This window comes from Xiphophorus maculatus, chromosome 20 (assembly GCF_002775205.1).
Source record: "Xiphophorus maculatus strain JP 163 A chromosome 20, X_maculatus-5.0-male, whole genome shotgun sequence".
Classification (NCBI taxonomy): Eukaryota; Metazoa; Chordata; class Actinopteri; order Cyprinodontiformes; family Poeciliidae; genus Xiphophorus; species Xiphophorus maculatus.
In genome coordinates, this window is record NC_036462.1 from 31,378,272 (window position 1) to 31,395,451 (window position 17,180).

The following is a 17,180-nucleotide window of genomic DNA, read 5'->3' on the forward strand; positions in this document are numbered from 1 at the left end:
AACAAAAAAAGAGTTAAAAACAAACAAACAAAACAAACATTATGTTCATAATGAAACACGGGTATTTTAAACACAAAGGGGAAAAAAAGTATTTGAATATTTCTCAGAAATGAAACCGTTGGTTATCAAATGTTACAGGGATGGACGGCTAAGACCGGTCTCGACCGGATTTTTTTCCCGGTCCTTGGTGTTGTTCTTGTTCGACCTGCTGGGTCATGGCCAGTTCGAGACCAATTTGTTTTTGTCACAATTACAGAAAGTTAACTCCCTTTTATCTTCTCCCGCAGACGCACAATAAGCTGAATGTGAGAGAAAAGCAGCATGATCAGAGTGCAGACAAAAAATACACCTTTCTAGTTGGTAGCGGCCACAAAATCCTGTGGTTGTTGACTACAGCGGACGGCATTTGGTTCTTTGATTGTTCGCAGACTGTGCAGTCAAGCTTTTACTGAGGAAACACCTGCAATTTGAATGCAGAAAATTACTACATTTGCTGTTCAAACACATGAAGAATTAAAATGGGAAAGAAAACAACGGCAAGCACTTGAAAATTTGACCCATACGAAGGGACAACATCTAGAGACCTGCAGTGACACAAGGGAAAATAAGTAGAAGTGCCTTCATTTCTGACTTATATCAATCTTTGGCCAAAAGTGCAAAAAGACACCACAACCCTAGTGCCACACTGTTTAACCTTCACAAGTAACCTTTTAAATTAAGGCACAAACTATAGCCTTGTCTACACACAGCCAGGTCTTTCTAAAACAATGTAGCAAAGATATTAATTTTTTACAAAATAATCTCGCCCACACTTGTTTGGTATAAGAATAGTGTTCATTCGTCCACACGAACCCGCGGAATTACACTACTGAGCAGCGTTTTAAACATGTCAAACCCATAGGGGACAGTGCAGGGCAAAGCTAAAAGCTATGTAAGCCAATCACAATCCTTCAAAGCAACCAGGACTTCCTGTTAGGAATTAAACATGGCGACAGGAAGTTAATTTGTGTGGACCGACAGAGGCTGGACAACTTTTAAATACCGTGTTAGAATGTAAAGTTAAAGACGTCGATTAGGAATTAAGCTAATCGCATGTGGAGATTGTGTTTCCATATTGGGAGCGATGGCTGATGTAACACAGCGGACCTCCAGTCGCTCTTTCTGCTTTCAGACTCCACATATTGGAGCAGTTGGACTTGTATAAACAAGCAAAACGTGTCTGGAACAACGTAAAAATCAACACCTCTCTGATTGCAGTCATCTTTCCTCCACTGCAAGGATTAACAACAATAACAGTTACACGTGTGAAGTCGGCGCCGCATTATTTGTTGCGGGTGGCCACACGCAAACACAAGAAAGAAAGAAAGAAAGAAAGAAAGAAAAACCCCGCAAGTCTTCATTGGCCGGAGATTTTATTATCAATCATTTTTAAAATAAAGTAAGAATTTGTATATTATGATAATTAGCAGTTTAATTCCAATTGGTAGTTTAGCTTGCGTAATTAGCCGTTTTCCATTGCATTTTGTGGTGTACAACAAAACAAAGTCCTGAAACATTTATCGAAGTCCTAAACATTCGGCCTTGACGTTGGCAACATCCCTGGTTACAGTTATATTAACTATTGTAGTCTCGGTGTGAAAAAACCTTTTTACCCTCATAACAACAAACAAGACGCTTCCACCACATTATTGTTTTTAACTAAGTCCAACAAACATTATTATATGTTTGTTGTTTTTTTTGATTTCCTGAGATGACGGATTCCCTCTCAATGATTTGCCACCAAACGCACAACAAACACATTTTATGGCACATGCTTATGAAATCTATTGAATGTTATTGATTTACTATTTTTCCTTTAGACCTTCATAAAATGACACACACAAAATGTACAAGTTTGTCAAACTTTTACACCATCATCGTGTATGTGCAAAAACTCATTGTTGAGCTTTCATAGATTCCGAACATACAGAATATCATAATTAATCTCTGAAGAAAAAAAAATACACACCATAAAGTTAAATCAGTGCATTTCCAAGAGTGTTAGCTTACAGGCCACCTGTCCTCACACAGCGGTGTGTGCTGATCCTGCAGAACCGGAGCTTTGGGTCAAGTGGGTCACCAGTTGTGACAATCCCTCCCTCTCCGTAGCTTTGGCTCCAATCAAACCCTGCTGACGTAAGTTAAGAATGGAGTCAGCGATAATCCGCGCCGTTTTCTTCTGGTACCCTCCTGACGTCACCATCAGGATGGGAATACCTCGTTGCTTTGCGGCCCTGAACACAATCTCGTCCCTTTTAACAATGCCCTGGCAAGAAGAAAGCAGAAGAAGCCGTCGGTCTCTGTAAGCCCTCAGACTTTCATAGCCCTGGGGACAGAGCGGAAGCATGGAGATAGCCTGGCTGACCCCGGCAGGAAGCCGCTGATTGGAAACGCATCTGTCTGTGCCAGGGGATTCTGGGAGGGAACGGCTCGACTCTAAACCTAATTTATTGAGAGCAAATGTTGCCCCACAGCGAGGGATTTCAAACATCAGAATGTGTGGCAGGAGCATATGCCTGACTAGAACTTCTGACAATATTGTTAGAGCTGCACTTCTTTTTTGATGCCATTTACCAGCCTCTTTGACAAATTAGCTGTGTATTTAGAGCAGTGCTAAAACTGCTAAGATATTCTGCAATATTATCATATTATTATCATTTATGGAAGTCTGCTCATAGGATTCAATAAATCTAAAATGAACTGTGGATCAGCGCTCATTAACATATCAATTTTTTAAAATTGATCTGGTGAAGTACTTTCGTCTTGCAAGGATAGTGGAACCACATAATGCAATCTAACGGCAGCAATCTTTTTATAGTTTAAGTACTGTGTAATTAAAACAAGTAAAACTAGTCACTACAATAAGCGAGCATTCAGATTTCAGACACTAGAAGACATAACAATTCCTAATATGGCACAGGTTGAGATATGATTTTTTCCCCCTTATCTACTCTACTGTTGTTATTCTCATCTGACTGAAGGGCGGCGCCCTCCCAGGGATGCAGCCTCAGGCGCCTTCTACCCACATATACAGGCGCGCGTCCTATATGTTTGTTTTCTGTTCTTTGGACGAACTTGAGGATTATTAAAGTATATTCATAAATCACATTTATGTTTTAACTTCTCTGGAGTGTAAAAACAAAAATCACTTTTTCACACAGGGTCATATAGGCTTGGATTTTTTAAATCTCCCTTAATAATAAACACCTTCATTTAAAATCCACTTTTTATGATTACTTGTGTTGTCTTTGAGGAATATTCAAATTAGTTTCATGTTCTGAGACACTTAAGTTTGACAAATAGGAGATGAGGTAAGAGGGCAAAAACCTTTTTCACCCCACTGCACTAAAAAAAAAGATGGGAGACGGGGTTGGTTGTCCACTGCAGCGGAAAGAAAAAGATTCTCCCAAAACCTTCTGTATGAGTCAGAAAACACCTTAACCAGTCAAAAGTTTGAGCTCTTCTCAGTAATAAGTTGAAAAATGAACCTTCGTCAGTGCAAACAGAGAGTCTGCATAACCAGGAGTAAGATTAAGAGATGATATTATCTGATGATATTGCTGCGACAATTGAGTTGCATTTGGATCAAATCTATGTGTATGGTATAGATGGGATTTCTGATGTACAAAACCTTCCAACATTGTAAACAAACCCTCTGGAGCCTACAATACCAAACATCGGTAGAAAGGCAATGCTGGAATCATTTTCTTTTTTTTATTACCAAAGGCAGCTCATCCGACTGTATAATTGCAAAGCAGACATTGAGAAGTGCTATAGGTGCATAAGACAAGTAAAGTAGATATCTATATTTTTTTTCGAGTAAGAAGCTCAGAATCGTTCCTTACCCTGAGCTTTGAACATTTGACTGTTTTAACTTGGTCAGACATTTTTTCATTCTAGAAGGAAACTTCAGACATATAGAGAAGGTCATAAAAACCACAGAGAATAAACTAATGAAACAACTGCAGGAGCCCAACCTGAAACTACAAAACAACAGCCCCTTCCGTAAAAGTTAAGAGAAAGCTGTCAGAGAAGGCAGCGTACCTGTGGAGATATGGAGAGGCCTCCGAGGGGATCCCCGTCCAAGATGTCTGTCCCTGCATTATAGACGATGATATCCGGACGAACCTCGTTCAGCGCTCCCTCAGAGTGAAGCTCCACCTTCTGAAGGTACTCTGAATCTTCAGTGCCCCAGTCTAGCTCCACCTTCCTCTTTATGGCTCCTAAAGATAAACAATATTAGGTGGCCTGCACTTGCATAGAGCTTTATCAAGTCCAGAGGACCCCAAAGTGCTTCACACTACATTCAGTCATTCATCCACAGCTGACCTGTGGCTGCTAGAACAGTGAGGAAATGAATTGAAATAATTGGGATAGTTAAAGAGACAGTTAAGCAAGCATCTTCTCTTTTACTGTCCATTTAATGCTGGAAGACTACTGCAATGGTCAGGTAGATTACTCTCTCTGATGCATAGAAAAAAGTCAGCCAACTAATGGATGTCTTCATTATTTTAAGCTAAAGTTAGAATAACCAAAAGCACTATAAGGCTTTGTTGTTTTAATGTTCAAATAAATGCAACTTCAAACGTATTAAAGAACAGTAACAAATACAATTCCTCTTTGCTTTTAGAAAGTAAAATAGCTCTGCTTTAAATCAGATTTGTCTTTGATGAAAATAAACAGAATGTTGCCCTGCAGCTCATCTTAAACAACCCAGGATGCATTGATGTTTTACCTTACTGAAGGCAGAAAAGAGCCTTTGATTAGATTCGTTTCAGAGAAGATAACTACATGTGAAAGGAATTGAAAATGGACAGAAACTCCTCATGTGTATCTTTAGAGTTATCTGCAAAAAGATGGGATTCTTGTGTTGTAGAGAGTCCTTGGCTGGAAGTGCTAACATGGTGAGGAGTTACTGTGACTTCAGTCAGAATTACTGACACGGTGATGTCAAAAGAGACAAAAGCCCTCCAGCAGTGCTGGAGATGCAGAACGATGTAACGACGATTTAATGCCCAGCAGTGAGTTAAGGCCATATGTGAGACTTAGATTATGAAAAAGAAAAATCAAATTTGAGAAGAAAGTTATTCACGCTTTGACTTACGTTTGGCATATTCGTCCCCTGGATAGATGTTGTGATTATACATGTCCATTATGAACACTCTGGTGTCGCCCAAAAAGTCTCGCTCGTGTCCATTTCCCTGTAAGACCAGTTCCAAAACCAGTTTATTCAACACATTAAATCATCAATTATTCTTTTGCTTTTTGACAACTGCATCCCAGACTTCTGTCCCACCCTGTCGTACTCACCTCGACAGTCCCATCAGGAAGTTGTGAATCCAACTATAGGCCTAATAAATTGTCCCAGAAGTTATAGCGATAAACAATAATATTGTTGTTTTGAGACAATTTTCAAGTAGTATAATGGTAATAATGGCATAATAAAAATGCAAGAACACATTCTCAAAGATCAATAAACTTTAAATTCTAATGAACATTTAACAACTGCAGACATTTTAAATATCCAAAATAAAGAAACAAAACAACAGAATCAACAACAAAAAAAGAATGATTGAGTCTCTGTAAACAAAATTGTTCTTCAAAAACAGAATCAGACCAACGACTTATCATCCAATTTTTGGTTAAAAAAAAAGAGAGAGAATATTGAGCTTGTTTTAATTTATCATGCAATTAATTTAGATATTTTTTTATTGTAACAGTCCTAAATCCAACTATTATTGCAAATTCAGTCATAAGTTGCAAATTTTGCGCATGCTTGCAATCTTCGCCAATTATTGTAATTTTTACGCAGATGTGGAGGAGTTTGGTTTCATATGCGTTTATGGAAGCTGATTCTGAATAATGTCCCTGCTGGCATCCCGTACCACTGTTTTTTATCCGGTGACCTAAACATACTTCTTATGATTAAGAAAATGGATTTTGAAAGAAATTAACCAGTTAATAATTTGGAAAATATCGATAATGAGAGAGTGAGAGAAATGTATTGGCTTACCTGATGAGCATCAAGGTCAATGATGGTGGCTCTGGAGATGCCTTCCACTCTCTCAAAGAGAAACTGAGCAAAGAAAAGTAAAGAATAGTTTATTTCCTTATCAAACTTGGTCATAGTTTCATACAAGCATTTCAGTCATTCATTTTCCACTTATCTACAGGAACGGCAGACAATATTCTAATTTTGTTGGAGACTTGGAAGTTTTTAGTGTAAAAATTACATTTTTTGACTTTCTCAATAAGAAGTCCTATGTATCTCAAACCGACAAGTATTTTCTAATTTTACCTGGTAAATACAATGCATTCATAGTTGTGATAATTAATGCTCATTTAAAGGCACAATTTCTGTGAAAACTGGTGTCCAGAACTCGATCCTGTCTCATTCAATATTATTTAACTGACTGATTAGTGATTGACAAAACATCTTATTGTTGGCAAATGATATCAGTTTTCAATAACCACAAGTAATTATTAATTCAGTTATTAATATTTTGTATGCATGGACGTATGAATGTATGGATGGACTACTAGTAAGTCTAAAAAAATTACAATATTATATGTATGTATATTAGAATATGGAATGTGCAATATTTCCTGCCAGTCATCTCAGAGAGTGAAACACATTTATTATACAGAATCATCAAACTTAGGGCCAGAGCAGCAAATATTCCAAATAAGGAGCTGAGTGAAGTAAAAAATGTTGTATACACAGTAAGTGGGCGTGTTGCACACAATCTACAAAAATTGTCTGCATATTTGATTACAGGAGCAAAAAACAATTTTGGGGGGGGGGTGCATGTGCACTAGCTGTCGTAAAAGATCTTAAAAGAAAAAATTAAGCAGAAAGTAATTATGCTGGAGGTATAATAATAATAGTAATAATAATAATAATAACAAATCATCTAAATTAGTATTCAACCAGGCTGCACAGTGGTGCAGTTGGTAGCACTGTTGCCTTGCAGCAAGAAGGTCCTGGGTTCGATTCCCAGCCCGGGGTCTTTCTGCATGGAGTTTGCATGTTCTCCCTGTGCATGGTGGGTGCTGTCCGGGTTCTCCGGCTTCCTCCCACAGTCCAAAAACATGACAGTTAGGTTAGTTGGTCTCTAAATTCTCCCTAGGTGTGTGTGTGTGTGTGCATGGTTGTTTGTCCTGTATGTCTCTGTGTTGCTTTGCGACAGACTGGCGACCTGTCCATGATGACCCCTGCCTCTTGCCCGGAGCGTTAGCTGGAGATAGACACCAGCACCCCTCCTGACCCCATTAGGGACAAGGGTGTTAGAAAATGGATGGATGGATAGTACGCAACTTTGTCAAACGCCACAGCAAAAACATCTAACAATCAAAATTAAGCTATTAAAGCTATTAAACTCATTTCTTTTTGTGCGTTTCATCTTCTACATCCGTTTGGCTCCGTGACAATGACTCGAAGTTCAAATGACTTTCTCAGATAAAATGGTTTACAGCTGGATGTGACAGAGAATCACTGCTATCGTTGTGATAAAACAAGCAGTGTTGGTTTGAGCCTTGCCTTGATGGCCAGTGTGATGTCAGCATAGGCACAGAAGCCGCCTCCCTTGTCACCGGAGCAGTGGTGGAAACCTCCCCCTGATAAAACAGAGCCAGGCTAAGAGCTCATTTCAGAGTTAGAATGCAACTTCACTGATGACACAAAATATTATTAATATTATTATACAAATTACTATTAGCTGAAGATGCATCTATTGCTACAAACAAAAAAAGGAGAACGTTCTGCTCCACTGTTGCACAGCCAGAAAGCAAATTGCTCCTGAAACCAAACTTTGGCAATCGGTGGGATACATACACAGTGTTAAATTAAATGAGACTTAGTATTACATAACATAAAACATGCTTTATTACTGTGCACTCAGTACAAATAGTATTTTTTATTTTAAACAAGTTGAAATACAAAAGTGATGGGTTAACAATGCCAAAGCCATGAACAAACTGTTATTTTGCATAAAATGCAGAACTCAACATATTGGACAGCGCTTGTATTTCTGTATGTGTGCATTTGTGACTGGAATATGTGATTTTATCCCTCCTTTCATCCATTTGTTATATGTTGGATTCATGTTGAAGTCATTTTAGAGACAAAAGTATCTGATCAGAAATCTCCCGATCCCCCTGCAGTACCTTCGTGACCCCCCACTTTGAAGACCTCTGATGTCAGGCACAGGGAACGTTTTTCCAGGGAGGCTGAGAAGTGAGATCAAACACTTTTCGCTCCCATCTCTCAATATGACTTTAATGCTAATAGTCTTAAAATGGCTGTCAGTGGAACAACAGCACACAGAATATCTCAGAAACTTCTGCCGTCCACCCTCTCTGCAGTAGTAAATTTACTTTTAAATTTTAGGCCCCAGGTACAATTCTCTAAACGAAAAAAATAAATAGTACAATTAAGTTCATTATCATTTTGTTGTTTACACAAATGTGTACGTCAAAGGTAATGTTTCGCTGTGATCTTGTGAAAAATAAAATAAAAAAATCACAAATGAGATACAGCACAGTGGTTGAAAGGTTGGTACGATGCCATTGTAAGTACAAATGGCTGAAAACTCACCTATATTTATGGCCCATCCTCGCTCAACAGCCAGCTTCCCAGCCTGCGGAAGAACATTCGATTAGTATACATAACATATCCTTCTGTCCCTTGCATTATCTATATACCTACTTATCCTGGCAGGATCATGAGGGACTATTGCCCATGTCCATTAGCTGGGATCCCACGTATACCCTAAACAGGACCATTACATGGCAACACAGAGACAGACAACCATCCCCATAAACTCATACCTGAGGGTAGTTTAGAGACACAGAAAGGCCCCAGGTTGGGATTTGAACCCAGGACTTCCTAGCAGCAAGGCAATAGTCTACTAACTGCACCATCTTGATATCAGCTCTCTGTTCGTGAAAACATGCTTGCTAACTGCTTCTGTTGCTGGTCCAATTTTTTGGAACTCTCACCTACCTCTGTGTGTGAATGGTTGTTTTCTTGATAACTCCTTCACAGAAACCACAAAAGCGAAACAAAGACGTTTGCCTCAGGCCTCAAAATGGCCAAGTCCGACACTGCCTGCTGCACCCAAGTACGTCGGCCTGTGGCTATGGGTTTCAGAAATGTCCTGCCTGAGATACTCCCACGTCTGCCAATTTGGCAGGCATGTCTGACGTATTTTTGCAAAGCACACTCTTAGAATCTCACCAGCAGTTCATAATCAATGTGGTTTCAGATAGCAGTCACAACACACTGCAATAAAATGATGGGGCTTACAGTCAGCTCACTGCCAAAATCAACCAAATGTTTGAAGAAATGGATAAAGAGCTTCCTGAGAGCTGGGAGGATATTGTGCTCATATGTGTTTGTATGGTGAGGAGAAGTTTTATTGAGTTCTCCACAGCAAAAAATAAATAAATACCACAATAAAATATTGACTTGCCATCAATTTCTTAACAGATTGGCTTTTCTGCTGAGACATCTAAGTGAAGAAATAGAAAGGGAGAGCTAAGCTAATACTTTGATCTTATCTAAAAGTTGTACAAAGTGACCATTTTGTGGCACAGATACAGTAAAATTCCCTTTGGTGTACTGTAGTTGGTAATTTATTTTTTCTTGTGATAGACCATGCCACCTGCTGGTATAAATGAATGACTGCACTAGGCCAAAAATCAACGGATATAGGCTATATTTATAAATATATATATATATATATATATATATATATATATATATATATATATATATATATATATATATATATAGATAGATAGATAGATAGATATATATATATATAAGCTTGACAGGAGAGCACTTGGTCCACCACACAAACTCTGTCCCATATTCACGCTGATTTTTGAAACGGGGGGATCTGGTGACGCAGAGGGTGAGATGGGGAATTGAAGCCACTCTGAGTCAGGATTCCACTCAGAAATTTAATTTCACTCCATATCAGTCTTTAGTTACACCTTTATCATAAGCATTCAAAACATCAGTGTTATTTATGTGTTTGCGGTTGAGCTATAGCATAAGCACATTTCAAATTAAAAAAGGCTTATAAGCTGTGGTGAAAAAATGTCTTCTGAGGCCTTACATTATGATTAATAATGTTATGTCTTCATAGTGAACGCTCACCAAATGAACCTCTAGGTTACACACCCAAGCGCACAAATATAGGCTATGTATATGTAGCCATTGTGGCTTCATAAAAATGTGTTATTGTTGGCTTTTTTGACTCTCCACCTCTCTCACATTTGTTTCTGAGCAAAACACAAAGAATTGCAGGGGGTCAGTCAGTTCACAATTTCTTTCCATGAACAATAAGGCTGTAGTAGATCTGATGAGAAGAGATTGTCTTTAGTGGATGAGTACTAACACTCATTATCATGTACGCTCACACCCAGGCTATTGCTCAGGCACTTCACTTTGACTGAGGGGAAACAAGAATATGTTACAATAGCCATCTGATTAATCTCCACCACTCCTCACACTCAGAGCGCAGAGGACTGGGAGAAACCTGATCTCATTTTCTTTGGCTCTTGCATCTAGTATAAGCACAACAACAAAAATCAACTAAATCTTCGTAACAGCCATTTTTTCCTAACCGGACAGGATGGGAGCCGACCGTAATTAGTTATGTTTGTGGCGATTAAGGTCTGCCTGATTGGTGCATTTTAGTTTGGGTCGACATCCAAGAATGGGAAAAGCTAAATGAAACAAATCAATAAAAAAATTGCACAAGACTATGAGAAACATGACAAGCAATGCATTTCAGATCTAGTTTACTTTCACTAACAGGGAAGCTACATTAGCTTACATAGAATAGAACGGAATATACTTTATTGATTCCCAAAGGGAAACTGCTTATTAGTTGACAAGGTACTCCTTTCAAGATGTTAAATATTAATAATACAAATATTATTAATTCACTGTGACAGACTGGCGACCTGTCCAAGGTGAGCGCTCCGAGTGGATCTTAGGCTCCACATTAACAAGAGTCAGTCGGCAATTTAACTTCAGGAGAGTCAGAGTTTAGATTCAGGAATGACATCACTTCTGAGTTTTGCACATTAGAAAACCAGCTAGTTTAACTCAAAGTTGAGTAAAACTAGCGTGTCTAAAGTTTATCCAACTATCTTAATGAGACTTAATCTGAGAGTCCATGTGGTGAAATAACTAATAGCTGAATTATAGGAAAGCAAGTCAGACTGACATTAGTAGAAGCATTCAGAGGTGAGTAAATCTTCTCACCTCCTGGTTTTATTCTGGCATATAGTTCACAAAATGTCCACTTAGTGAATATGAGAACGATGTCTGGACTGTTAATCAGGCTGTTGTTTGATAGTCCAGGGAAAAAGCCAAAAGCAGACTTGTTTCCTGTACCATGCTGCAAACAAACAAAAATCTGGAGAGGGAGCACACACACACACGCACACACACACATACACACTTTTGGTTTTCATAGCCGATTCCTGGCCCTGTTTTTATAATCAGGCATGTATTTCATTATACTGTAACATGACTTGATCAATTCCAGCAACAAATAAGAGTGAGAGAAGGAGTAAAAAAAAGTGAGAAATTATATTACTAAGTCAAAAACACAATACGGTAAAAGAGGCTGATGTACACCAACCATTATTGTTCCTCCTGTTTGGGTCCGTAAAGGTCTCAGCACCTTCTGTTGAACCAGACAGTTAGGTAAAATCACCAGGAGTGGGATTTCAGTGATAGTTGCCACCACAAAAGACCACTGCAGAGGACAAAGGAAAACACTGAGAAGCATTTAACAGCATGAAAATAAAAAACACTTTTCAGAATATTAGCTGGAGTATTTCAATCTGCAAAAAACAACAGTGTCCCAGTAAGCTCAGTCTTAGTCCACATAGAGAGCAAGGGCCTCGCATATAAAAGAGTATGCACCTTTCATGCTAAAAGTTGACGTAGGGACAAATTTTCAAAAGTAAAAAAAATAAAATAAAAAATCTGTCAGCAGTTTCTCTCTTTAACGTTCTGCACAGAGCTCCAGGATTGTCACTCTGGGCAATCTAAAGCTAGCTTCTCATCTTATTTAACCGCATAACTGGATTAGCCAAACTTTTTAGGGACATTACAATTTATTAAGATGCAGCTGACAGTGATATGGGACAGGAGAAAAATAAACACATCACCATGCCAGAGAGACAGAAGCTACCTTTAAACTACAGAGATAACGCTTCGTGTGAACCACCAGCAGATCCTCCTCTGAGGCTTCACGGGCTTCCACAATGTTCTCATCGGTGATGAACTGCTCCTCTGCAGCACATTCAGACACAAATAAGACCAATACATAATGAGGCACAAAAACATTTGTCCAGTTACTTGCAGCAATATGAGTAGAATATGAATATGTTGGTATTGATTTAAAAAAAAAACATCAAAGTAAAACCAGCATAAAAGTCATTAACTGTCCAAACAGACAAATTAATTAATTTATACCAAATATATATTTAGGACTATATCATACTCTTCTATTCGTGTTGCGGTGTTTGTAGGTGGACTCAAAAGAAAGGCAAAGGCAGCTTGTAGGTGAGGAAGGTTTTAATGAAAAAAAAATAAAAAAAATTTGCAAACTAAACCACAGGGAACACAAGGAGCCAGAGCCAAACCAAAAACAGGAATCCACAGAAAAATAACGGCAGGGAACACAGTGACTTGCAAAACTATTCAGACCCTCAGGTTGGAAGAACAACAGGATATAATGGGAGCAGACGAGAGGAACCAGCGAGGAGGAACTGGGAATAAGTTGTATATAGCGGGATTGATTACTGAACATGAAACAGACGGATGATTAGAAACAGGTTGCAGGTGTGAGGGGAGAGAGCAAAAGGCAGACTGAGGAGGAGAGAGAGAGAAAATGGAACAGAGGGTGAGGAAGAGCACACAGAGGACTAGGAAATAAATCTAACACCAAATAAAAACTAGACCTAAGAAACATAATAAATCTAGAGTAACAAATAATAACTAGACAAGAAATAAAAAACTAGAATCACTAAAGGACTGAACTAAAGTAAAACAGAAACAAGACTGATCCAATAAATAATAGAAAAGAGAATAAATACTCCTTAAAAACAACTCAAAACCACCCAAGAAACACTTCTATCTGTTTGTTTTTTTTTAAATAAGAAAACCCTGAAAAATGTAGCAGCCATTTGTATTCAGCCCTTTACTTAAATAAAATTCAGTGCAGCCAACTGCCTTCAGAAGTCACCTAATAAGTAAACAGAGTCCAGCTATGTGCAATTTTATTCTTAGTATGAATTCAGGTCAGGAAGAACGTTGTGGAGAGTATGGAACCACAAACCTACCCAGAAATGAACAGAAAAGCAGCCAAGAGGCCCAAGACAATCCAGGTAGAAAACCTGCTGGAGGTTCAGACCTAAACACACAGCCACCTGCGTCTCATCCTTTTTTATTCTCTCCATGTTTTCTTTCTCCATTTGCCACGAAGACCAGCTTTAAGCAGTTCAGCACCCTGCGGCTCAGGGAGATGTCCCATCACAAATAACCTGTCCAGAACTCTCCTACCTTTCAGGAAGCGGATGACTTTCCCCCACTTTCCTGAGTCAAATGGGTGGAGCTTTTCCAGGCCCATGAATGTGATGTTATAGCCAGGGTGGTACACGATGGGCAGACATGTTGGAGGGATGCTGCCGTACAAATCGGTGTGGTGAAAGCTGGAAGATCAACATCAAATGTAATACAAGCAGCACAAACACGGGGAGCCGTTTGTAAGGTGACACAGTCAACAATTAACAGCAATAATTTGGGTTTATTTAGCCTGTCACGGGGAAAACAATGTGGGTGTTCAATTGTCAAAGCCATATCTTCACCAGGTTATTCATACATTTACCAGCGTTCCAAACTAAATATTCAATTAACAAGCTAAATAACTAGTTTGTAAACTGAGCTAAATATTTTGTTTTTAAACTCAATTTTAGCTCACAATTAAATATTTATTTAGCTGACTAAATATTTAGTTCCAAACTAAACATTTATTTTCCAAGCTAAATATTTAGCTTGCTAACAACATATTTAGGTTGTTAGCTAAATATTTAGCAAGCATGCTAAACATTTACGTCCAAGCTAAATAGTTAGCTACTAGTGCATATTAGTTTGATGATGAGCAAAAGTGGAATATCAAAATAAAAGCTGGGTTTTGAGGACCGCTATATAAACTCCACTGCTGGAGGAACAATTCGTCCCTCCAGCATGTCTTTGGTTTCATCAAAACCAAAAACATTTTTTTTGTTTTGTTTTTTTTATCATGGATTCTTTTCCTCTTGACATGTCCATCACGTTAGATGACGTGGCATTTTAACAGCTACAGACGTTCACTCGTGTTTCAACAGTTTCTGCATCAACATCCGCCACTGTGTCCGGACAACTTTACTCTTAACTTGCTATCGAAGTTTAAAACTTCCTGTTTATCCATTCTTAAAGCAAAATTATTTACATAAAAAATTCCATCAATATACTTTTTGTGTAAAAATGTTGAAAACAACTAAAGAGTGAAAGAACGTGAAATGCAGAAATGTGTTCTGGCTTGATCACAGTGGTGGGTGCTGATGCAGAAACTGTTGCTGTAGATTCTGTATGTTTTCATCTATCATAGTGGACAAGATAATCAATCAATTATTAATTACCATTGACCAAAACAATCAATGATTTTTTTTTTAAATGTGGCATTTTGTAGAGGTCTGCAAAACTCAGCTTTTATTTTGATATTCTTCTTCCGCTTGTCAGCAAACCAACATGCAATATTTAGCTTGGACCTAAACATTTAACTTATAGCTAAATATGTAGCTTGGTTGTTAAATATTTAGATCTGAGCTAAATATTTAATTAGGAAAATAAATATTTAGTTTGAAAATTACATGTTTGGAAAATAAATATATATTTTGAAATGATGAAAATATGACTGAAAAAATGGACACTCACCTTTTTTCCTTTACGACTGGCTAAATAAGCCAAATCATTGCTTTTAATTTTTTTATGCGCAACCTTACAGAGGGCACCCCATACACAAATGCAATGTGAGATTAAGGTTATTTCACATCATCAACATTACTGGGAACGCTGCAGCTTCTTACCTCGATTTCCCTTCATTGTCTTCTTTAGCAGACATGTTTTTTAGTCATAGTTAATCTGACCTGGAAGGAAACACAAATAGCATAAAGTTGACACCTGACACCTATGTAAGCATTCGCATCGAGGTATGCAGTTTGTAAAGACGCAACAACAGCCAGAAATGTCAGGTTCACTCGCAGCTATAAGTACTGCAGACTCACTGAGCTGTGAATTTCAGCTGTGGGATTTCTTTTTATTGAAAATGTGCTCACTTTGAAATAGTAATGTGATTTTTTTTTTTTAATCTTGAAGTGGAAAATAAAATGAAATTTCAGTCATGTAAAAAATAATGACAATAAAAATTTATCCTGGACATACATATATATGAACAGCAGAAAAGTAAGCACAAACATTACAACATTAAAATGTCAGTGGCATTTTTATTTAAAATCCTAGTGACATATATTTACTTCCATACGAGTGGGTGGTTGAAAGAGAAACGTCGTCATAGTCGCTTTATTATCATTTATCTCACTGCGCACGAGCCGAACAGACTCACCTGCTTCTCTTACGACGTCAAAGAGACGCTAAAAGTGCAGCTGAGCGGAGCTCTCAAGGAACTAAACTGAGGCTGTTTCACGGCACCACGCCGGACCCAATATTGTCTTTAAACCAGTGTTCTCGTGGCCTGGTAAATAAAACGCCCCCCTGTACTACTCCTCGCTTCATACAGAGGGCCTGGACTCTCTGCTTCCTGGAGGCGTGACCTGTGTCGAGGTTTTAACGTTTGTCCGTGACGTATTTAAGAACGCGCCAGTATGACGCTGAGAAGCGTGCCGTAAGTTGCCTGCGCTGTAAACAACCATCCTCCACTGTGAGGAGAGAAGAACCGATCCGAACGAGGTGGTTGATTAATGTTAATTCAACCTTTGGAAGCGTGGCTAACGACGGACTGAACGGCTTCCTTCACTTGCTCCAATGCCATCGCTAAAACTACAGGCAGACTACAGCGCAGAAAATAAACGTCATCATTCACAATTTCTTTTTCTGTTCGCTGATTGGCCCGGTCAAGTGAACTGTATGGCAGGCCTTTTTAACATAACATCGGTTTCGTCTGACTGTCCCTCTTACGTTCTAAATTTCGATCTAAATGTGCTTTTTGACTATCCAGAATTGTAATTTAAAATACCTGCATTGACATTCTGACTAGTAAGAACAATAATTCAGCTTTTCCAAACTTTAAAAACCTTTGGTTTGAGACAATGACATTTTGGAGTATTGAATATTCCCAACAGTTTTGGAGAATTCTTAATGCTACATTATCTTTCTTGCTAACTTTTAAGTTTTATCCAATATACTAGTGATAGATGAGTAAAACTAATTTCCAGTGGAGTATCACTAGTCTCTTTTCGTAAACAATGCTGGGTGTAGTTTTCACTGCTTCTGCACATGCCTTGTACTGCAACGTATCTGAGTTTTGTAACATTTTACACAGTTTAAACATTGACTTCTAATATCATCAGATTAACTGAAGTAGAGGCAGGATTTCACTTGTACAGTGCCTTTACATTGAGCACTGCAGACCATCTTCTTCACTGGATACCAAACTATGTAACCAGTCACCCACAGTACGTGAGGACAAGGCTGTGTGTCTGACACACACACAGAGCCTTGTCCACAGTCGAGGAGGGGGAAGGCACCAACTCCATTTCTGGTCACCCTCTGCAGCCTAGATTTTTCTATCAATAACTCACATTGTGTGATCCTCACATGTTTTTGGATGAATTTAATATAAAGTCACAGACAGCTGAGCATGACCCAGAGAAAAGACAGCGAGTGGACACAGAGGTTTGTCGACTGGTGCGAGATCAAGGCAACAAAAACAAAGGGCAGATGTTGGCTTTTCGTAGCAACCAACGACACAACTGGAAATCCACAAAACTGATGTTGAGATTGTAGACTGTTATAAGTACCAATCACAGTTATATGTTGTTGTTTTTTTAGG

General features: G+C 38.5%; 1 protein-coding gene across 2 annotated transcripts; it reads right to left on the bottom strand.

Annotated features, from left to right (window-relative positions):
• Window positions 1–1,395: 1,395 nt before the first annotated feature.
• hdac11 (histone deacetylase 11) lies at window positions 1,396–15,954 on the bottom strand. Of its 2 annotated transcripts, none has more exons than XM_023325368.1 (11): window positions 15,735–15,954; window positions 15,199–15,258; window positions 13,634–13,782; window positions 12,261–12,361; window positions 11,703–11,819; window positions 8,636–8,678; window positions 7,580–7,656; window positions 6,053–6,115; window positions 5,144–5,240; window positions 4,084–4,262; window positions 1,396–2,167 (listed from the first exon to the last, which is right to left on the bottom strand). In XM_023325368.1, exons 2-11 carry the CDS (start codon window positions 15,231–15,233, stop codon window positions 2,063–2,065), a joined length of 966 nt encoding a protein of 321 aa, XP_023181136.1. In that variant the 5' UTR covers window positions 15,234–15,258; window positions 15,735–15,954; the 3' UTR covers window positions 1,396–2,062. The 2 variants fall into 2 exon arrangements, with proteins under 2 accessions (XP_023181136.1, XP_014329470.1); XM_014473984.2 differs by having other exon boundaries at window positions 1,396–2,305; window positions 15,735–15,952.
• Between the last annotated feature and the right edge of the window lie 1,226 nt (window positions 15,955–17,180).

Coding starts and splice junctions, on each gene's coding strand:
- hdac11 (XM_014473984.2), bottom strand. CDS start 15,233: ATGTCTGCTAAAGAAGACAATGAAGGGAAATCGAG. Junction 12,362..13,633: donor AGTCATCCGCTTCCTGAAAG/GTAGGAGAGTTC, acceptor AATGTGCTGCAG/AGGAGCAGTTCATCACCGAT. Junction 4,263..5,143: donor AGGGGACGAATATGCCAAAC/GTAAGTCAAAGC, acceptor GTTTATCTTTAG/GAGCCATAAAGAGGAAGGTG.